Source organism: Marmota marmota, unplaced genomic scaffold (assembly GCF_001458135.2).
Source record: "Marmota marmota marmota unplaced genomic scaffold, marMar, whole genome shotgun sequence".
Classification (NCBI taxonomy): domain Eukaryota; kingdom Metazoa; phylum Chordata; class Mammalia; order Rodentia; family Sciuridae; genus Marmota; species Marmota marmota.
The window spans coordinates 28,268,486-28,292,148 of NW_026000249.1; the positions used below are offsets into that span (position 1 = coordinate 28,268,486).

The 23,663-nt window shown below is 39.0% G+C and overlaps 1 protein-coding gene and 1 non-coding gene across 2 annotated transcripts in view; one reads left to right on the forward strand and one right to left on the reverse strand.

Annotated features, from left to right (window-relative positions):
* Positions 1-23,663, reverse strand: part of Med14 (mediator complex subunit 14) — a 72,529-nt gene that overhangs the window by 10,390 nt on the left and 38,476 nt on the right. Inside the window, exons 17-26 of the mRNA XM_015488110.2 lie at positions 18,729-18,889; positions 18,492-18,638; positions 17,591-17,682; positions 16,275-16,427; positions 15,690-15,959; positions 11,818-11,958; positions 7,763-7,874; positions 3,921-4,052; positions 1,862-2,044; positions 733-968 (exon numbers count right to left, since the gene is read on the reverse strand). Of these exons, the coding sequence (XP_015343596.1) occupies positions 733-968; positions 1,862-2,044; positions 3,921-4,052; positions 7,763-7,874; positions 11,818-11,958; positions 15,690-15,959; positions 16,275-16,427; positions 17,591-17,682; positions 18,492-18,638; positions 18,729-18,889 (1,627 nt within the window). The remainder of the gene's footprint in view (positions 1-732; positions 969-1,861; positions 2,045-3,920; positions 4,053-7,762; positions 7,875-11,817; positions 11,959-15,689; positions 15,960-16,274; positions 16,428-17,590; positions 17,683-18,491; positions 18,639-18,728; positions 18,890-23,663) is intronic.
* Trnaa-cgc lies at positions 13,880-13,947 on the forward strand. Its single transcript has one exon. It is a non-coding gene; the product is annotated as a tRNA-Ala (tRNA).

Sequence of the window (23,663 nt, forward strand, 5' to 3'; positions counted from 1 at the left end):
GCCTTTTAAAATTTCTGAGACAGGGTCTTACTATGTTGCTGAGTCTGGCTTTGAACTTGGATCCTCCTGCTTCAGCTTCCTGAGTCACTGGGATTACAGGTATGCACCACCACGCCCAGATGATAGATACTATTATCTACTTTTACCAAAAAGGTAAAAAAAATTTGCCCAAGCGCATATTAGCAGGTGATATGGCCTGGCCACAAACCTAGGCAGCCTAACTCTAGAATTGGTGCTGTGAATTATGAACTATCTTGTAAGGGAATCACCACGGGATCAGATGTCTTTTTCTATAAACACTTTAACTAAATTCAATCGTTCATGCATTTTAAAAGGAGATTCATCCTTGTGATCATAAATAATTTCATTTCAATGGAGACTCAGATTCAAAGTCAGCCTGCCTCCAAGGGCACTCTCAAGGGCAGACAGTTATTCCTACACCATTCTCTGCAAGGTCATATCCTCTGAATACTGTGGTGACCTATTTGTAGGTTCATGTTAGTCCTGTGCCATGGAAGTCACAGCACAAAAGATTACGAAATGCAGAAACATGTTAACACAAAAGAAAACAGAGTGCATTTTTAATGCTAGGGCAGAATGAAAAGCATAATTCTAATAAGCTTGTTAAAGGAGGTGTGAGAAGCATCACTTTAGTTCAGATCCTTTTCTGCAGGACAACTCTGCATTCTGCTTTTGACAATCACTACTGACAGGGTTAAGAGATACTCATACCGTTTCTTGTTGAATAATTCTTTGAAGGTGTCGTCTCATGATGACTGATCCAAGGAATCTCTCAAGTGGGGAACAAAGGTAACTACCTGCCAGGCCGGGCACGAGACCTGGCGTTGGAGAGGGCAGCAGTAAAATGTTCAAGGCACTGTGAGTGAGGATGGTAGGTATGGACGCCGCCCAGGAGCGCTGAGGTAGTTTGCGAGGTGGAGGCATGTTTGTCGGCATTGTTTGGGAACCTTTGGGGAAGGAAAACATGTCATTTCAGTGACAAATACATACTATCTTTTTGTTTCCTGTTTTGCTTTCATTATAAATCATTGTCATTCTAAATCATTTTGGACTGTTTTAGTTACTCCTTGTGGTATTACAATCATTTATTAATTTCCTGCTAGCAAAGATGGTCATAATTATTCTCCTTCTGTAGCCAGGCTCCTTGCAAGTGACTTTGCAGGAACTCCTTGAGGGGTGCAGTCTACATCTCCACCTGGAATCTGATTGGCCTTGCAACTTTCTTTTGGCCAAAAGAATGCAATGGAAGTGACACTGGCCTAATTGCAAGCCTAGACTTATACTTACTTCCTCTCTTGGAGCCCTCTCCAGTCACCATGTGAACAAACTTGTGATCCAGCATGAGACCACACAGCCAGCGGAGGCCATCTCAGGCCAGCTAGTCCCTAATGAACACAGTAACTGACCAAACACCGTGAGCGAGCCCTATGGAGCTTGGCAGCCTACAGAATTGGGAGCTATTATATGATTGTTATTTTAAGTACTAAAAGCTGTGCAGCAAAAGCCAAGAAATACACTGGTATAATTCTTCTCCTCTGTGTTCATTTGTATCTTAAGGTATTGTCTATGATTCAACATGGCAGCTAACAATGCAGCAGTCATGACAGAAATACTGGGACTCACTTTCTAAGGCTTCTGGAAAAGACATCACCCCTCTCTTACATTTTGCCCGATTCTGCAAATTAATGATTGTGAACAGATTTACTATGTGGATAAAGTTGAAGCTTTTAGGTATCCTCATTCAACAAGTAGGTCAACCTTCAGGTGTGAGGATGAAAATAAATAGGCCATTTATTGGTTATATTAAAAAAAGGAACATAAAAATGTTGACCACACTCACTTGTTCCAGCTCGAGGGGAATGAGAAGCATCGGGAACTGGAGAATGTAGTGATGGGTTGGCGGGTGACATTCCAGGCAGACGTGTTGCTGGTGAAGGGCCAGACACTTGAGGGGACCCTGGCCAGTTCCCTGCTCGTCCACTTGGTGACACCATAGTGTATGGGGAGCTAGGGTCAAGAGTTCCTGAAAGAAGTAAACAGATGGTTCTCAAAACCCACATCTTAATAACCCAAAATTAGGTGACAGCATTTGAATCCTCAAATGCTGATTTATTTTTTCTTTCAATAAGATATTCCACTAAAGCTTGATGTTTCTTAACATGCCATGCATGAATCTCTATTTTATGTAGTTTATGTACTTTTCAACTGGATGGATGGAAGAATTTAGAAAAATATGTCTAAGAAAAGATAAAATTTACCTTCACATGAGCTTCTTTCTACATCATGTAAGACATCACAATCTACTTTTTTTTGTCACTATATGTGCTTGAAAATACTAAGCCAACAATCTCGAAGCTCCTTTAAGGAGAGAAATATTTTATTTTTAAACTAACCCCTAACAAATTGTTTTTTCATTCTACTCAGAGATGGACAAAGAGAGGGAAAGTTTCCATTTTCTTTCTTCAGCAAAGGCCCCCTTTACCAAAACATGAACTGAGATACAAGTTCTGAAAGCAGTGACTTCCTGAATAATTTATAGTTCATCCTAAAGATGACCTTTGACACATTTATAGATCTTTGTCACCAAGAAAAACAGAAGACACTTCTACCTTACATGTCCGCGAGTAAATGGTCTTTACTTTAGAAAGTGTTCCACTTCACCAGTCATGGAAGAAACACATAGTCAACAATAAGATCCCCCTTTTCACCTATCAAAATGGCCAAGACCTTTTAAAATCTTAACACCCGCCCGTTGGCACGGATGCAGGACAACAGACAAGAATGTATGATGCTATAGGAAATTCGTACACTTTCCAGGTGAGCAATTTGCAATGTTTCAAAAGCTTTAGAATTTCTCAGACCCTTTGAGACCAAGATGTCACTTCTAGGAATTTATTTTAAAAATAATCATGGGTGTGGGCAGAGACAGCACCTTTATCTTTAACTGTAAAAAAAAAAAAAAAAAAGGAAACATTCTCAACATACAGTAATAGGATAGCAGTTCAATCATGGTATGCCCACGCAAGAAATACTATGAAGCCACATAGTACAATGCTGTAGAGTTATTACTAACAAATATTTGCACAAGTATTAATGTAAAATCACAGGGGTGTGCAGCTTAAAAACTGAGGAAGCTCTTTATGTTCTGGTATGATACCATATTCATGATATATTGAATGAAAAAAATGAACACCCTACAGTACGCTGCCACATGTGTAAGAGGGATACATATTTGCTTGCATATGTATAAAACAGCTCTGCAAAATTATCAGAAAATAATAACACCAGATACCTCTGGGAAGAGGAACTAGGTGGTTGGTGGAATAAAAAGGAAATATTTCACTGACTACCTCTTCTGTCCTTTATTTGAATCCATCCAAAAAGCATCTTTTGAGTTATAAAGTTAAAAAATTAAAGTCACAGGCTGGGATTGTGGCTCAGCGGTAGAGTGCTCACCTCGCACGGGCGGACCCGGGTTCGATTCTCAGCACCACATAAAAATAAAGGCACTGTGTTGTAAATTTGTTAAAAAAAAAAAAAAATTAAAGTCACAAAGCAATTCATATTACCATTTGTGGGGGAGGTGTGGGGGGGGCGGAGAAGCGGATAGGTAGGGAGCAAGCAAGAGCCACAGACAGGTGAGAAGGCAGGAGAGCAGGAAGTACACAGGAAGGGCAGAGCAGGGCAAGGTGGGGCGCAGAGTTCAAAGCAGAGAGGACCGACTGGTCGTTCATTACCTCTGTGTGGTATGATTAGGAAAAACTGATTTTCTCCTTAAGCAGTTCTTTTGCTATTTCCTCAATAAACAGGCACGGATTTAGCAATAAGGAAATTTACTAACAAAAATTACTTTCATGTCAAGCTCTTATGCTATTAGCGATTTCTATGTGTGGACTCACCATGTGGACTAGCAAAACTGGCCCCTGGTCCTATTGAGATTCCATGCGAGGATGGGGGAGGAGTTGGAACAAATGACGCTGGTGATGGGGCTCTCAAAGCCCCACTGGGGGAGCTGGCGGCATGCAGATTTCCTAATAAAGGAAAATAATTATAGATGATCTTGCAGGACACCTTTTACGTCCTGTCCAAGGACCCCGAGTTAAAAATCTCCCTAAAGAAACAAGTAGTAAAGCTCCCATAAATAATGTAATGAAAAACTAGAAAGATTTCATTATTGAAAAAGAGAGCTCAATTCCATGGGCCCAAATTCTAGTTCTTATATTGACAAATTAAAAAAAAAAAAAAATCCAGTGTACTTTTTACTCACTCACTCAACAAGTAGGCATGAATGCCAACTTCATGCCAAGCACTGTTCTAGGCATAGGGGATGCAGCAGTTAACAAAAGAGACAAAAATTCCTGTCCTCATGGAGCTTATATTCTAGTAGAATTAGAAAGATAAACATCTATGTCAGGTAATAATAAGAGCTATGGAGAAAAACTAGAGAGAGTAAGGGGACAATTTCATGTAGTGGTGGAGATGAGTGCTTTCCTGTATATAAAGCTGAGAGAAGACCTCTCTAAGGGGGCATGTGAGCCAGACGGGAAGAAAGTGCAGGATAAGGCATGAGGACATCCAGGGATAAGATATTCCAGGTAAACAAAAGAGCTAGTACAAATGTTCCAGAGGAGGAAAGAGTTATGTGCAAACGGGAGGCAGCCAGTGTGCTGGAACCATGAGCAAGGGGCAGGGGAGAGGAGCCTGGGGTAGGCCCAAACCACAGAGGGACTTGTAGGCCACTCTAAGGACTTAGGGTTTACCCCAAATTCGTGGGAGGCTAGTGTGAAGCCTGGAGCAGAAGTCCTAAACTATCTCCTGTCATAGCTGCTATGGGGAAACAGACTAGGGAGCAAGGGAGAGGTAGGGATGAGAAACCAGTCAGAGGCAACTGCTGTAACCCAGGTGAGAGAGGACTGGTAGTCGAATTCTGGGTAAAATCGGACAATAGAGCTGACAGTGACTAAATGTGGATCTGAAAGAAACAGCCAGCCAGTATGAGTTTCCATGGTTTGGCCCAGGAAACAGGAAGTTAGAGGCTGCCATTTTCTAAAGCCGGATGTCTGTGGGAGGAGCAGGACTGGGCAACAGGGCAGCGGGAGCTTAGTTCCAGCTCTGCTGAATTCCAGGTAGCTTCTAGACTTTATATGCAAATAGTGAATAGACAACTGGAAAATAGAGGGCTACAGTTCCAGGGTAACTGGAGACATGAACTTAATATTAATAGTATTTAAAGCCATAGGATTTATTTTAATTTAGGATTCGAAGTGGGAACTATGGCTACCCAAACTATTGAATGAACACAACATTAAAATATTTGTTACATTACCATCACTATCTTAAACACCAGCAGGTTTCAAAGCCTCTACCACAATTAAGAAAATTTCAGGTTTTTATATTCCCAAGTACCTAAAGCAATATCTTATCCTCAGAAAATACGTTGATCAACTTGATTAACCTTATTTAGCTATATGCTCTGGACAGGAGATTTAACTTCTCCATACCTCAGTTTTTCTCCATAAAATGGGGTTAATAACAGGACTTATGCCACAAGTTTGCTGTGAGGATTAAATGAGTAAAGTGCTTAGAAAAGGGCTTGGCACACAGTAAGCACTATATACTTGTCTGCTAATATAATGATTTCAAAATTATTTTCCCTTCTTCCTATGAAAAAACCATTGCAACACACACCCTAGAAACACAGTCCCCTAGGGTTCTGTTTCTGTATCTGCCTACTTCCTCCCTAGCAGTTCTTTCTTTCACCATAGACCACTAGTGCTCCTAAGAATTGAGCTCACCCACCCACTCAGGCTTCAATGACCCTGGACATGACAATAAAAACTTCAAGTCTTCATCTATGGTCCCATCATCTCTCTGATGGGCCATAAGGCCTCAATACAGCCAACTGCCTATGGCATGTCATATCTTAACTCAGATGTCTCTGGGAACTTACAAGCAACAGGTTCCAGAGAAACCACCCCCACATTGAAATCTGCCCCTCCACCACGCTTACCCCTTTCAGTTATGCAAATTGAACCCCACAGGGCCCTGATTAAATCCAACAATGGATTTTCAAGGGGGAGGGGTGCAGGCAGGCATCTACAGGAAATAACAGTCAAACCCCTGCAGAATGCTCAAAATGCTCAAAAGCATGACTAACCCCTTTTGTTACACTTAACACACCTGGTATTACAGATGCAATCTATTTATCTAGGAATCTAAGACAGAGGAAGCAGGTCACATACTCCCTCCTAAAAGGGGGGAGGGTTGAAATATTTTTTGTTAGATGAAGATTTTTAAAATTTCTTTTCTTTATTTTTAAACCATGCTACTGTAGTAATTTGAAGAGCCATGAGTGGCTAAGTGTGACACACATAGTGGGGCTGGGATGTGTCAGGACTGTGAGTCGCCTGGGTGGTGCTGGGTGTCAAGTAGCTCAACATGGACAACAAAGATCCTGAATGGGCTGGCCAAAGAGACAGGAGCCATGTGCTGGGCCAAGACTAAAGACCTCCGGGAATTCAATTCTCCTAATACCTCTAAGCAAAATGGTTTATATTATTCCCTTTTGACAAATGCAATTAGCTGGTTAAAAACAAGTGATATCCCTATATTTCTTATCTGCTGGTCAATACAAGTTTCTCATATATACACTTATACATAAATGAAAGATTTTTTTTTTGTATTTTAAAAAGGAAAAAGGTGCACACTGCAAAGTCTGCTTTACAATGTGAAAACTAAAAAGTGAAAGCATTTGTTGGATTTGTCTCTTTTAAAAACAAATCAGTTCTATGTTTGTCCTGTTTTCTAATAAGCTAGAATATCTTCAAATGGCAATGTATTCTTTAGTTGACCAGACTGATATATTCGAATTAAAGGATTTTACTACACACGTGCTTTTAAAAATTATTCAATTGCTTATTACATCCCACATTACATGACATTTTGTATGCTGAAACTTTGTGTTGAAAAAGCATCATACTTTGTATCATTATTGATGCAGAACAGATTAAGTATGGAAGCTGGCAGGCAAGGGGTCACCCGCCACAAGAAATCTGATACCCATCTTCCTTGCTAGCTAAGCTGGCAAGCAGGGCCAGTATCTGGCTCCCTACTGAACCCCTAGCACCAACTGGCCCCTGGTACAGAGAAAGTGCTCAGGAGATTCCAATGAATCACTGAATCAAAAGTAAAAATTTGTCAAGCACTTTTACAGCGCACTTCACAGTGCTGCCCGCAAAGCCATTTTGTCTAGACTAACAAGATGTGCACCTCCTAACTCTGGGGCCTGAGGAGCAGGCATCCTTCACGGGTACTAAGGCTTGGAAAATGGAGTTACTGTAGAAGGAAGCTTTGTTTATTTACAAAACTAGGTAGCAGGGCAGTAAGTGACCCACAGGCCTCAGGTTGTTGACCTCTGATAGAGATCATGTTGTAATTAGTACCCCTTGGAATTGTGCCATAAGTCTGGCTCTGGATGACAATGTCTCCACTTAATTCAAACCTTTTAAAGTGCTCCTAAACCATGAACACAGATTTTTACAACCTTGCTATAATGAATGCAAGGCATGTATGGAGCCATAGACTAGAAAGGGAATTCTCTCTGAAGCCTGAGGCCACATGCACAGTTCTTCTCTGTGTGTGTATATATGTGTGTGTGTGTGTATGTGTGTGTTTGTGAGTGTATGTGTGTGTGTTCTGGATTTGAAGGCTGAACATGACAAGTGAATAAGTAATACCTTACCTGGAGACTGTGTGTGCATCATAGAGGGAGACTGATTAACTGTGCTGTGATAAGATGTGGGGGGTGAAGTAAGAGGATACGCGCCTGATGTTCCTGGCTGCTTTGGAAATGGCTGAAAAGAAGAAAATTCAACGTTGATAAAATGGCCGACTCTAGATAATATAAGAGTGTGGCTTTCTTCCACTATAGCTACGGTATTAACAATTACACACTTCACTGGCTACCGAACAGGAAATATGACATATGAAAATGTCCCAAAAAATACACAGTCTTTAAAAACTCATTCAAAAGGTGTTTCAAATAGCAACATCCTCATTCCTGACCTTGCAACATCACCGCTTCTATCCATCTAGGTTATTTTTTGCCCATTTTGTCTACCATATCCATATCACTGATTTATCTCTACCATTTACCAACACTTCATTGCATATAAGGCGTGTTCCTACACATTCTCAGATCTCTGAAACCAGAATATAATTTTCAACACCTGGAATGTCGGTTTAATTTGCAGTGTGTTGTTGTTGTTTTTAGAAGCACATAAAAATGCTGCATCCTATATTTGGTGGAGTTTAGAGTCAATGAAATACAGTAGTTCAACCCGACCTCTAGTTACCTTGATCTCTAGTAATAAAAAAACCAAGGATAATCTAATTACCTTCCTAGTCTGATGTTTTAAATTGAGGTATAGGTTACATATAATAAAATGGATAAATGTGAAACATATTGGATGAATTTTTTTAAAATGTTAACTACCAAGATCAAGACACCGAAGACGATTACCTGCACCCAAAGACCTCCCTATACACCACCTGCCAAATCTCTTTATTTTCTCCCCAAAGATAAGCACTGTTCAGACTTCCATCAGTCAAGTTTAGCCTTGTTTACGTATTTCATAAATATACTGAATGTCCTCTTTGGTGTTTGGCTTCTTTTAACATTATCTCAGCGAAATTCATCCAGTATGTTGCAAGTAGCAGTAGTTTATTCTCTCATTTCTGTAACAAATTCCATTGTATGAATAGACCCCAATTTATTCATTCATTCTACCATTGCTGAATGCTCGAGTTGTTTATAGTTTTTTGAATGTTGCTGCTATAACATTTTTGTGTTTTTTTGATCCGTTCCAGTTGCATATATACCCAAGAGCAGAATTGTTAAATCAGAGTTATGTATATAATGTTCAGCCTCAGCACCCTGGAATACTGCTAAACACCACAACAAGGCAGTTGTAGCATTTTACATACTTCCTGGCAGTAAATGAGAGTTTTAGTTGCTATTAATACCAAATTTTGGCACAAATTATTGATTGTTTTTCTTAAAGCCATTCTCTATGGGTGTAGAGTGTTATCTCAGTGTGGCTTTAAATTTGTATTCTGTGGTGCCATGAGGTTTGACTATCTTTTTTGAACATCTGATCATTTGGACATCCTCTTTTATGAAATGCCTTGAATATTTTGTTCATTTTTAAAACTAGGTTGTCTTTTTTTTTCCCCCTTTCCCTTATTGATTCTTCCTTAACTATTTGAAAGAAATTGTAGAATGAATTCAGGCTCTCTAATTCACAAGCTACAAAAATCATACATTTGGGGGTATATTTTATCCAATAATGCAGAATGTACCTTTCTTTTTTTGAGATTCAAATAATGCTATCTTATAACTAAAACTATGACGTTCCTAAGCTTTTATATTTTCTTCCTTTTTCATGGACTAAAAGTATGTTTTACGAAAAAGAAGAAAAGCTACCTGCTCGCTTCAAGTACATGAAACCCTTTATGAACATTTTTTCTTCCTGTCTTATCAAAGAGATTAACAGTTTACAAATAAGAATATAACATAGATATCCAGTAAACAAAAAGGAATTGAAAACTAAAATTGTTCAATAAAATGCTCAATTCTTAAAAAGTACCTAGAGCCAAAGAAACTAACTAAATACATTTAGCCACAGCATATGAATATTATTTGAAAAGAACTCTAATTGGTATTAAATGTCAAACTTTTTAATTTAGCAATCAATGAAAAAATCTACCTACAGGTTGAATATAGAACAAGAAAAAACAAAATTCCTAGAGCTTTCACAAAGTGACAAATTTTTCTAACTTTTTTGGAACATCCTAACTTTTTCCCCACCTAACTACTTCTAATCCTTTTACCCTGGTTTATAACTATTTTCCTAGATAAAAAGCTCATGTTCAGTATGAAATGCTACTGGTACAGAGACTTTTCAGCAAAATCAGAATATCAAATAAACTAGCACTGTAGGCTCTTACTGTAGCAGATAATGATTTCTAAATGAAAGAAATCCTTACAAAAAAAAGCCAATGAGCAACATATCTGGGAGAGGGAGAGATGCATCATGTTCTCTATTCATTCCCCAAGTAACACTAGCCTTGCTATGGCTATGGTCACTAGCCAGCCCATCATAGTGACATCTTTCCCCAAGATGTGGCTCACCCCCTGCCACATATCAGGACAGGAAAGACCTACAATGCAAGAGTGTGGTTTCCACAAGAAAAAAAGGTCCTTTGGCATCTGCCGGGCCAAGGCATTTTCCATCCACCATGTTTCAGCATCCTCGGAGGACTAGCATCTCATCTGAGTCAAAGTCAACAACAGCCCCACACCTGGGCTACAGAGAGGCACTCATGTGGGGCTTTCATAAATTTTCCATCATTTTCATGAAGGACAAGAATGGAAGCAAGTACAAAGGAGAAAAGAAACCAAAATAGCTGCCAGGAACAATATACTTTCTAGAAAACCCTCCTTCTGGTAAGAGTCTGGTACTCTGTCAAAGATGCAAGCACTGTAAAGTTGCAATCACTAAGTGGCCAGACTAGAAGCTAGCCCATAAAAACAATGAGTGAACTCTCTACACAATGCTGGTTTTAAGGACTGCTGTTTCAAGGAGGCTTCTGGATGAGAAGCAGTGAGCTATTTTGTAAACCAAATCTCAAAGATGTTCCAGAGTGTCTTACCTACATGTCATGTGTTCACATATGGCTAAAAATGGAGCCACTGAAGGCTCCAGCCTAGAGACAGGAAACCTCTGCGTAGTCACAATGAATCTTTTCCAGGCTAAGGAGTCACCCAGGACTACCAAAAGGGTAAAGGATCACTGGCCACCCTCTATTTCAGGAAAGTCAGCGTGAGAACAAAGGCTGGTTTGAAGGCCCATTCAATTCCCAGACATGTACAGGTGATAGCACAGATCTGAAAGTTTTTAAGATTTGATAACATGGCTTATCCAAGGGGCCTGAGGACAGAACCCTTGAAATCTGTACACTTATCTTTGCAACAGTCTCTACTGAAAATATCTCACTAGACATCTGACTCTTCTATGCTTTGTGTGTGTGTGGTGGTACTGGTGAGCCTGGAGTGCTGTATCACCGAGCTCCATTCCCAGCCCTTTTTATTTTATTTTTGAGTCAGGGTCTTGCTAAGTTGCCCAGGTTGATCTCGAACTTGGGATCCTCCTGCCTCAGCTTGCCAAGCAATTGAGATAACAGGCCTGTACCACCATGCCTGGCTCTGTGCTCTAACAGCTATCTTTCAAGACATAGTAAGGACACTTGCCCAAGGATCTCCTGAGATCTTGCAGAGAATGTTTCCATCTGTGGAATCACATCATTTTAAGTGCATAAATGGCCCGAGTGTCCGAAGTTAATACTTTTACTAACACCATTCACTTCCTGTCACTGAGAGCCTCCTCATCTCCCTCTGTCACTATTTTTCCTAAGGACTGCCCAGCTATCTGAGGCCCACAAAGGATATCCTTTGCTTTTCAATAAAGAATCCCTTGGGGCTGGGGATGTGGCTCAAGCGGTAACACGCTCGCCTGGCATGCGTGCGGCCCGGGTTCGATCCTCAGCACCAAATACAAACAAAGATGTTGTGTCCGCCGATAACTAAAAAATAAAAATATTAAAAATTCTCTCTCTCTCTCTCTCTCTCTCCTCTCTCACTCTTTCTTTAAAAAAAAAAAAAAAAAGAATCCCTGATACCTGTGCAACCTGTGACGCTATGCAAACTGACACCATCTGGAACTTGGGAGGCATTACCTGTTGCTGGGGTGGTGGCTGGAGCTGTGACATTAATGAATCCATCATATCCCCTCCTATAGGAGAGGGGGGATTATCATCCTCATTTACGGATCTTCTTCGAGCATCCTGATTGCTGTCAACGAACATATTCAGGAAAGTCTACAGATACAAACAAGAAAAATTTAGATGACCTGACTTTACTAAAACATTTTTAATCATTTAGATTAATTTAACAGAAACAAAACATATCATATCCATCCCTGAAAACTATTATTAAGACCACCTGGAAGAGAGACAACCAATTTTGGAGGGGTGTAATTGAGGAAAATAGTTAATAACAATAAAAACATCTAAGTGAAAAAAATTATAATGAATTAGTACTGTGCAAGCACAAAGTTGAAATATACCCTGGGCTGGAGGGACAGCTCAGTGGAGCAGCACTTGCTGAGCACGTGCAAAACCCTGGGTTCCATCCTCCAGCGCAGCTTTTAAACAAAAAAAAACCATCCTCCAGAACCTCTTGACACCAGGTCAGAATATTTTCTTATTAACTTCTGACCCAGAAATGGGGGAAAAATTAAAAGTTGTATGTTGGCCACCTAAGTAACTTGCAAAATTTTCCATTTAGTCAGAATTCTTCCTTTTTAAGCTAGGAACACTGAAGGAGAATTCTTCCAACTTTGGGCTCTTTAAACCATATGATTTAATCTTAAACCATCATGTGCAGGCAACTTTGTTTTATAGAATATGTCACCCAACAATTAATCAAGGCAACTGGAATTTGGGTCCCAAGCACAGATTTTTTTTAATACAGCCCACTTTGCCAGTTTTTTTAAAAAAATGTAGATCATAAGCTAAGCAGAATCATCAAAGGGCTAACAAAAGTACACAGCCTGACTTTAAATTAAAAATAATGAATTTGCAGCACACATTCATCTTCTCTCAATACCCTACTAAAACTTACGAGGGAAAAAAATCTAAAGCAGTAAGTTACAAAGACAGAAAGAATGGGAGAAGAGAAAAAATAGCAATACATTCTGCAGGATGTGAAGTAGATGGCTGAAACATCCCATGCGAGAAAGTCTAAGCAGGCCGCAGGGGAAGGCCAACAAGCAAAGCTATTTCCATCCAGAACCTCAAGACACGTTGGAACTGGCAACAACAGAGACCTCTGGAAACGGGGATGCAGGTGGCACTAAAACCAGAAGGACTGGGTGAAAGTCTCTTTAAGAAACTCTGAAACTCCTCCAGACCCTTGCTATTCTCAGTGAGCTCAACTGATCTCCACCCTGCTGGAGGAACTCTGACTTAGGGAACTGCAGGATCAATGGAGAGGAGCACCATATTAAAAATGGGGATTAAAGTCTGCACAGTGAAAGTCAAGAGTACTAGTTTTCTTCTTCTTCATTTTTTTTCTTTCTTTTTTTTTTTGTGGTACTACAGATTAAACCCAGGGCCTCAAGCATGCTAGATAAATATTCTACCACTGACCTACATCCCTAACCCTTTTTTATTTTAGTTTGAGACAAGGTTTTGCTAAATTGCTCAGGGTAACCTCAAACTTGCAATCCTCCTGCCTAATCCTCTTGAATAGCTGGGATTATAGGCTTGTGCCCAGCATTCATCTCTCATTTGACCTCGCCCAAATTAAGAGCTAGACGTATACCATTTATTCAGGAGATCTGGATACTCACATCTTGGTACTCATACCAACCCAATAAAAAGACCTAAGGCTACTGATATTGGGAGTTTCCCTAAGAAATGGCCCAGGCAGGTCATCCTGTAATGAAGATACAATCTTACCCTTAAATAACAGCAGAGTTAAAAATCACTTAAAATATGAAGAAAGACACTAACATGAAAGAGATTAAACCACACCCCCCCACACAAAAAAGAATGGAGATTATGTGAGAAGAGAAGAGGTAAGGCAAGATAAAGTAGCTATATAAGAACATGATGTCATAAAATGAACATTTAGGAGGAAAAAATAGCTTTGAACATTTTTTTTAAAAGATAGCAAAAGAAAAAATCTTGACGGAAAAGGAAAAAAAAAAAAAAGGATTGGAAGATGGGCTGGGGCTATAGCTCAGTTGGTAGAGTGCTTGCCTCGCATGCACAAGGCCCTGGGTTCAATCCCCAGCATCACAACAAAAGGGGTGGGGGGAATTGGAAGGAAAAGAAAATTTTCCCAGAAACAAAGAGGTAAAAACAAAAGGTAATAAAATTAGAGGGCAAGTCTAGGATGCCCAGAATAGTAGGGTTACCAAAAAGAGCTAATAGAGAATAGAGGAAAGAATCCAGAAATAATACAAATAAATTTCCAAGTGCAAAAGGTAATAAGTTTTCAGATGGAAAGAGCCCACTCAGTCACATAAGGTTCAAGGATTAGAACAGCATCCAATGTCTCAATCATCACAATGGAAACTAGAGAACAATGAAGCAAGGCCTTCAAAATTTTTACAGAAAATGACTGTAGCCAGAATTCTGAACCTAGCCATTCTCAATTAGATGAGGGTCAACTGAAGGCGCTCGCAGCAATGCAAAGTCTCAAATAAGCTCCTGTGTTCAATTTAACCTACCATGTACCTTCTTCCAAGAAGCTAGTATAGGAGGTCTGCCAGCAAACAACAAAGTAAACTAAGGCAAAGTAAACCAAGGTGGGGTCCCAGGCACAGGGCTCGCAACAAAAGACAGAAGTGAAGAAATTGCTCCCTTCATCCTGTGACAGATTCCTATGTCACAACTCTGTAAAAAGGCCTTGAAGTGCTACCAGTCCAAACTGGAGCAGGTCAGAGAACTGTGGAAGAGATATCTTCAAGATGAAACACACGATGTATTTGGTAGAGTCTGAATGCACCAAGAGGAAAGTTACATAACTGGGAGACAGTTTAAAGCTGAGTTAGTGATAAGTTCAGAGAAAGCTCGTCCAGAAAAAAGAACCAATGAATAGTTCCAGGAAAATAAAACATTGAGCAAGAAAGGAAAAAGTAATAGTAAGCTGTGGTAGAACCGTGTTTATATAGTCCTAATAATACGAACACTAAAATGATTGAATCATAATTACCATCCAACCATATTTCAAAGACAGAAGGGAAAAAAATGCATTTATGTACTTGAAGCAGGAGGAAGGGATACATATGTACGTATGTATAAATAAATAAATAAATACATAAATCCTCCTTTCCCATGGTAAGAATCAGATAATGACCCCAAAGGTGAACAAACAACACTGTAAGCATGCTATTTAGAGATATGGATATAAATTCCAAGAGAATTGTGTCTAAAGAGCAGGAAAATAGCAAGAGTGGGTTGCAGAAGACTATTTTTCAAAATAAGCCTTCTTGAAATTTTTTTTTTAACCTTTGGTGCTGGGGATTGAACCCAGGGCCCCACACATGCTAGGGTAACACTCAACCACTAAGCTGCATCCTTGGCCCACCTTCTGGAACTATTTGACTCTAAACTATAAACATGAACAACTGAGCCATCCCATGAGAATCTCCAGCAGCTGTGGCACAGGATGTCACATGTTTGGAAGGCATCATAGTGGAACGGATGATGAAACTTTTCCAGTAATCAATGATAAAGACAACTTTTTAAATTTCTTAGTTTCAAAGAGCAAATATGGCATTCTTCGTCATCTTCCACCTTATTTGTCAGCGGGTAAGGAAATAGAGAACTTCTCATCACCTCGGACACATGGGCACAGCACTTCATCAGAACTTTCAGCTCCCTCAGAAAAAACTTGCAGAGATGATGAGTTAACATTGATATTTATTAAATTCAAACAGGACTTTGTCGCTTCTCCCCATTATTTCTCTCTCAAAGAAATTATTTTAGAGGTCATTTTTAAGTTGACTATGTCATACTCTAATGCTTAAGTCCATTACCTTTAGCCCTGGTGCAGGATAAAAACCTTCAACTAATTTGCTGTTATCAAAAAGACTATAGGCACCATCCCGTATTGCCACGACACCTCGACTCCGGCAATATATGTCAATGCAATACATGTTCCTGAAGGCCAGTCTGATGTGGGTAGACGACTGTGGCAAAATGGAGAAGCACTGGTAGGCAGTGTTGGTTCTCTGGGTCAAGCCCAACATCGGCACAGTGGGGAGTTTGTTGATGGCATTTAATGGAGCCTGAGTGTCAAATAGTACCTATAAAGAACAAATACAGTGAGAGAAGACAGTCCCTGTACAAGTGCTAAAGCCTCAAAAATTTCAATATATAACTGTCAAGAATAAGACAATGTCTTTCTGTAAACTAGCCCTGGAAAAGAACACAAACTAGATCATATTTCCGCTTTGATCAAAGAAAATTCCCAAAGAACTGTTCAAGATATAAAAGACACAGGTACCATTCAAATCACTAAAAACAAATGATTCCACGTGATTTTTTGAGGAGTTTTGCATGAGAAACTAACTGCCAAAGTTATATTTTATATTTTAGACAGAAAATAAAACTTGAATTACCTGTAATAACTGAACCACATTTGGTGTTTTGTTGAACATTTCTTGAAGCTGATGGAGAATGGTGTTGTGACAGTTACTGCAACCTGAGTTTGGGCCAACTGTTCCCAAAGAAATGTGAAACTTCTGGTGGATGGAATTCCACTGGATACTAATCTATATCAAAGAGATCGCACATTTCAGAAACTGGGAAAGTTATGAGTCAAACACAGAGTAAATTGTTAAAAAGCAAAATGCCAAAGATCCAAATGAGACATTTTTTGAAAATTAAGTGAGATGGGATTCAAACTTCAGATGTGTTGTTATTGTGGACCAGTATATTCCCGGAACATGCATGTATTACCTTCTTCTACTATATAAAATAAAAAGAGAATATGTTAAAGCAGTAATTTTGATTAAACTTTATTTGATAATTATCATTAGTGTTTCTCATTTTCTATTCTTCCCTTGAACTAAAGGAAAAGTCACACTCTTGGTACCATGAACTACATAGCACTGTTGTAAAAGAGAAAGAAGCCACCTCCAACACAGATGCATTTAGTTAATAGACTTGAAAACACTCAAATGATTTCTGATATGACTTGATGTGAAGAAGGCCCAGAGAAAAGCCAGCTGCTTGAATTTTTACACTAAATTTCTAGGACTTTACATATGGGGAGGGAAAAAAGTAAAAAACTAGAATACAGAGAATACCTTCAAAGTTAAGATAGGAAGCCAGGTGCATTGGCATATGCCTGTAATCCTAGCAGCTCAGGAGGCTGAGACAGGAGGATCACGAGTTCAAAGCTAGCCTCAGCAACTTAGTGAGGCCCTAACCAAATCAGTGAGACCCTGTCTCTAAATAAAATATAAAAAAGGGCTGGGGATGTGGCTCAGTGGTTAAGCATCCCTGAGTTCAATCTCCAGTACCAAAATTTTTTTTAAAAAATAAGATAGGATCAAACAATAACATTCATGTGACCCAAAGCAAAGGCATACTACATTGTTTATATTCACTCAGACATACTCTGCCTTTCAGCAATCGTGTTGCCAAGAAGACCTAGAATCAGTGAAGAAAACAAAAATAGGAACACCAAAAGCGCATTATCTTGTCCAAAACTCTTCAAGATCACATGCCTAATCCAAGAGGGTATTTTTGTTTTCAATCTGAAGAGTTAAGCTTTATAGTATGCTACAGTATATGTATGTCAACAAAACATTTAAAATTTACCATTTTATCCCTCATTTTTACTTGAGCCCTTACTGATTTTAAGGCAATTTTCATGTTTCTGAAGTTCTTGATTTTACAAAGATTTATAAGAGAGAGACTTCAGACTTACTGAACTTCCCTTGGTGGTTCCATAACACAAGATAAGTTTTCGATAATTATAAACACGAACTTCTGAGAAAATATTTAGATGCGCAGGTATGTCTAAGTAGAAAGGAAACAAGAAGGAGATTAATAGTACACTTTATAAATTTGAAAAGGAGGGCACTTTGGCAATATTATGTGCCTAATTAAAAGGTCTCTACGTAATTGAGTTTAAAAAATAAAAAAAGGCATAAATAAACAATATACTTCCATTTCTCCAAAAAGGAGCCAGGGCAGGACAGAGATATACTGAGACATTCTAGCACAGCAGCTAGGGGTTCCATTTCCAGCACTGCCACTTACTTGCTATATGAACATTAGCAAAGTTCTTGGTTTCTATGACTTGCCTTCTTCATTTGTAAAAATGAGGAATAATACCCACTTACTTCCTCAGAGGCAATTGTGAAGATTAAATGTTAATGAAATCAAACTGGTTTTTATATGGCATGGCACATAATAATAAGTATCGTATTACTATAGCACACAGGGATTATTACACACAGGCACATCTCTCTGTAAAAATTTCTGGAAGCAAAAGAACTTAACAGTGGTTGCCTCTGGAGGAAGGAAATTGAAGTCTGAGGTAAAATGGACATAATTTTCATTAGACATACTTTTGATTTTTTTTTAACATTGTGCATGCTTTACCATTTTAAAAGGGGGACTCTTATTTTATTATTATTTTTTTAAAGGAAGATTAGCAACTCAGGAGGCTGAGGCAGGAGAATTTCAAGTTCAAAGTCAGCCTCAGGAACTTAGTAAGACCCTGTCACACATAAAAAGGGCTGGGAATATGGCTCAGTGGTTAGGTGCCCCGGTTCAATCCACAGTACCAAAAAAAAAAAAAAGATGATGATGATCACTTGTACCTGGTAGGGAACGTGCAAATTCCAACACACACTCGTATAATCGTGCAATGCTGTTCCAGTCATTAAGGAACATTTCAACCACTTTTCTACCACCAACAGGTTCAGAGAGCAGATTTTCATAGGTCAGGTAAACGTGCCGGGATGGGCCTACAGGATTAAATGAGAAGATTAATAGTAATCAATACTAAAAAAAAAAGCCCAGAAATATGCAAAAACAAAGGGTGTGAAACATCTCACCTTGTTCCCTTGTAGAAGTGCCATTAAGTGGACAATTTGCAAACACTAACTCTGCCACCCACGTGCGATTATTTCTACCTTGTAATCGGAAAGTGCAATCAAGAAGAGAGCGGTCCAGAGCTTTTTGGGTTTCCTCGTTTACACCCTTACAGGGGGGAATTCTGGTGATGAAAAATAGTATATGAAGTGTACTTTACACAGAAAGAGAAAGCATAATGTACACAACGACAGGCAGGGTGTGACATTAGAGCTACAGTTTAAGTTTTACTTCTAGATACTTTCTGCAAAAGAAGAAAGCAATTCACAGCAACTAATGGTATTTAACCCATTTCGATTCATATCAGCATGAATTAGAACCTCTCCCTTTAACAAAATAAAATAAGTGTTTTTCTAATCTTGTTAAAAAAAAAAGACTTTAATTCTACAGAATGAAAATAAATCAACAATATAGGTTCTATGGAACATCTTCAAAAAAAAAAAAAAAAAAGCTAAGGAGAACAAAATACTTATAAAACTACCCTCTGAAGATAGGACAATATACTACAACGAATAAGGGCTTTGGAATCTGGGTCTTTCATTCTAATTCTGTCTCAGCCACATTTAACCCCTCTGAATTTCAATTTCCCACCTATAAAATAAAAAATTACCCGATGAAAAATGACAAAATAATATACAGCAAATGTTTACTGGGGCTGATAGAGCAAGTACTTATATATATCAATATCGTTTTGTAGTAAAAGCAAATCTTGGTTTACTGGCTGAATTGCCTTGACAAAATTCTGGGTGCATGAGTCTCCCTTCACTTCCTCTCTATAGAGGTAACCCTATTATGATGGAGCTTAACATGTATGAACTAATTGAACATACACACTGTATATATATCTATCACATATGTCACATATACAAGAGGAATGTAGTAGCTTTGGTGTCTTAAAAAATACCTACTTAAGCATTTTCCTTCAAGAGCTTTATGGACTATTTCATTTTATCATAAAACATTAGAAGGATATATATTTGACTTGTTTATGAACTATTTTAGTAATGGATGAAATACTGAGGTGATACAGTAATTACACATTATTCTCAGATGTGGCATAATGGTTATCTACACAAAGGCAAACAAAATGAATGCAATCGGAAATATAGAATCTTGGCTTAGTCCTCTTATTCAGAATATAACACCTAGAACAAATTTCTCAATCTTAGCAATACTGACATTTGGAGCTGGATAATTCTTTATTGGGGGGAGGGGGCTGTCCTCTCTTGTCCAACCTTGGCCTCTACCTACTAAAGGTCAGTAGCATGTTCCACCCCCGCTTCCCAGTTAATGATAACCAAAAATATCCCCAAAGATTACCAAATGTTCCCTAAAGGGCAAATCTGCCCTGAGGTCAAGAACCCCTGACCTAGAAGAGAACAAAAAAGAGAATTGCATGTAATAAAAATAAAACATGTGGGCTGGCAATGTGGCTCAGTGAAGGTACTTGCCTAGCTTGAGCAAGGCCCTGGGTTCAATCCCCAGACCACAAAAATAAATAAATGAAATTCGTTGTGTGGCAGAAAAGAAAGCTATGTAAATATAAAATGTCAAAATATAATTAATGTATTCTAGAGATTTACTCAAAATTTCTATCACATCTTCTCATCAAGAGTTTTCAAAAGCTTTTCAAAAGCTAAATCTTTCATACCATATTCTTTGTATTACTACCAGAAAGAATTGCATATTTTGCAAACACGTTCTTCAACTGATAGGTATACTGAGGACTTGTTTGCCCTTACCCCTCACGATATAACCCTCTTCATAGAAGTTATAAAAAGCAGCCAACTCAAATAGATATTTCATCTCAAGTTTGAAAATATAAATGCATTACATTATCTTCCTTTTACATTAAGGAGGTTTCTCATGAAATCCACCTGGTTGGAAAATGAAAACACAGAAGCCAACATCTTCTGAAGTGAACACTAAGGTAAGTATAAGACTCCTTTTAATTTATGTTCTCAGGGACAGCTAGACCCTGGAAATGCATTTTGTGTCACTTTCTTAATCTGTGACAGATATAATTTGCTCTATTTCATGGAACCTATAAAACATTTATCCAATTTTTTTTTTTTTTCAGTGCTGGGGTTGAACTCCAGGGCCTTGCATATGCTAGGCAAGTGCTCTGCACTAAGGTATCCCCAAACACATTTATTCATTTTTAAGACTGTAATAGAAAATAATCTATGACTAAAAACTGAGAAAATTTTCTCAAGATTAAATGCATTAGAGCAATTACATACTAATTAGATCTGTGCAGGATTTTGATTTAATAAAATCAGAGGCATTTATTACTTCTTCCTCTTCATTTCTATACCTTATCCTGATAATGAACAACATTTACTAGACAAATATATCTTTACTTTAACCATTTCTATATATTTTCCTATAAGTTTAAATAAAGAAATCAAAAGCCAGAATGAATGATTTTGTTTAAAAATCATTGTTAAATGAAGCTAAAAAATATGAAGTGCTTCCCCTGTAGGTAAGACTCTTATGTGAAAGAAAAAAAGGGAATTCTAAAACTTCTCTTGAAAAAATGATTAAGAACAAGGTATTTAAAATCTTGTATGCCAGGCACAGTGGCACACACCTGTAATCCCACTGGCTCAGGAGGCTAAGGCAGGAGGATAGCGAGTTCAAAACCAGCCTCAGCAAAAAGCAAGGCGCTAAGCAACTCAGTGAGACCCTGTCTCTAAATAAAATAAAAATAGGGCTGGGGATGTGGTTTAGTGTGCTGGGAGCCATTAGCCAAGTAGGTATGACAATTTCCTTGCCAGCGTAACCCATGTTGCTTAGTGGAAAGACTCGTGGAAATAGGACATTTTGCAGTGACATTGCATCTAAGGTGACCTTGCTCAAGGACCAGGGCGGATCCGGGCTTAGGGTGTTCCTGGTTTAGGATAATCCGGGTTTAGGGCGTTTCCAGGTTTAAGGTTATTCCTGCTGGGAATAGGGCGTATCCTGCTGCCTGAGTTCCCCTTGAGTTCTCACGGGATTCAGACAGTATTTTTTGGGAGACAGAAGCCCAGTGGGGTGGATTTGGGCAGAGAACGTGGATTTCCCCAGAACATGATTGTAGACGGCTGGTGTGAGTTCGGGAATAAAGAGTTGCTGTTTGAATCTACAAGCTGTGTGGTGGCTCGTGATTTTGTGCCCAGCCAGACTGCGGCATTAGTGGTTGAGTGCCCCTGAGTTCAATCCCCAGTACCCCCCCCCCAAAAAAAAACTTATAAATCATGAAAAATATAACTAAGGAGAATAGAACACAAATGTTAACATCACTAATTTATCTGTAGTTTCCAGGAAGAGTAAAAAGAAAAAAAGAAACCTATATTTAAGGCAAAGCAATTCAAAACCAAATGCAATTAAAACACATTACATTTTCCTACTGAAGTCCATAATAAGACCAGCTCTATCTCCTGCAAACTTTGTGTAGAAATGGTGTTAAGGTGGTCAGCTAGGAAGAGGAGCTATTCTACTTCTTCAACTCTTAGGACCCAAAGTGAGCACCATTACATACATTATGCTCACCCTTATTTGGTAGCCCTTTCCACCTTCTACAAAAGCAAATACCCACATAACAAAAATTAAAGCACTATTGCTTAAATTTACAGACCCATGTCTTAGCAGACAGAGGAATTCTATAAAAATTGTTCTTATATTAATAAAATACATCAAGCAACATCTAAGAAACAATAAAATGGTCCCAGTAGGAGAGCCCCCTCAAAAAACCTGTTTTCCGGACCAAAAAGGCCAATGTCATAGATGGTACTCTAGCACTGCACATTCAACCTGCATGGCTGTGTAAAGTGAAGGTGACAACATTAGCTTCACTTCTAAGCATCCTTCAGCTCCTTGTCCTCTGGCCACTTAGAACCAAGCCCTCTGCTCATCTCCTTTTGTATACTTCTTCCCAGCGATCTAATTTATTGCCCTAGCTCAATCCAGGATTCTGACTTTATCTACTTATGCACAGACCTGTTAACTGAGCTTGAGATACACCCCTTATGGCTCAAAGGATGTCTAGGGCCTGAAACTTAGCAAAGCCCTTTCAAACTCACATCTGCTGTGTCCCTTATCTCAGAAACCACCACCAACATCCATCATTTGACCAAGATAAAACTCAGAAGCATCTTGGCCACCTGCCCATTCTCACCTCTAACATCAATCAACTGAATCACCAACCCTTTCATATTTCATGTCTGAAGTCCTCGTGGAACCTATCCTAAGCCAAGCTACCAATAACTCTGATGTGAACCAGTTCAGCAACTGGTTTCTGCTCCAATTTATTCTCCACATTGCTATCAGGTTAAGCTTTCAGAAACACTTATCTAATGATGCCAGTTTCTGCCTAAAATCATCTAATGGCTTTTGAGTGCCATAAAGATCAAGTTCAAATTACGAGACCTGATCCTTCCTTCTTCCATCTCCAGTCTCACCTTTCCTACCTGCCGCCATGCTGAACTCCCTTCAGCTCCAGGATAGCAAGCTCTCTCTGGCCTCTAAGCCTTCACATTAGCAGTTGTCCCCTCTGGTAAGGATCTCAAATTCCCACCCCACCTCCCTTTCATCCTCTGGCTAAGTCTGACAGCTTCTTCAGTCTGAACATAACTGTTGCTTTCTGAGGTATACCCTTCCTACCTTCTGAACTGGCCCACATCCACCTGCTTTATGAACCCGAAGTATCCTATCACAAGTCAAGCCTGACACTCAGTTGCATTCAGTAAATATCTACTGAATGAATTAAAGAAACATGGAGGAGATATCCTAAAATATCAAGTGGTGCTGAATGGTCACTCCACAAGTCAAAGAGAATGTGCCCCCAGACATTAGTAATTCTACACAGAAATCTGTGACACTTGCAGGTTCTACTGTTTTAATGGAAGGAGGGAACA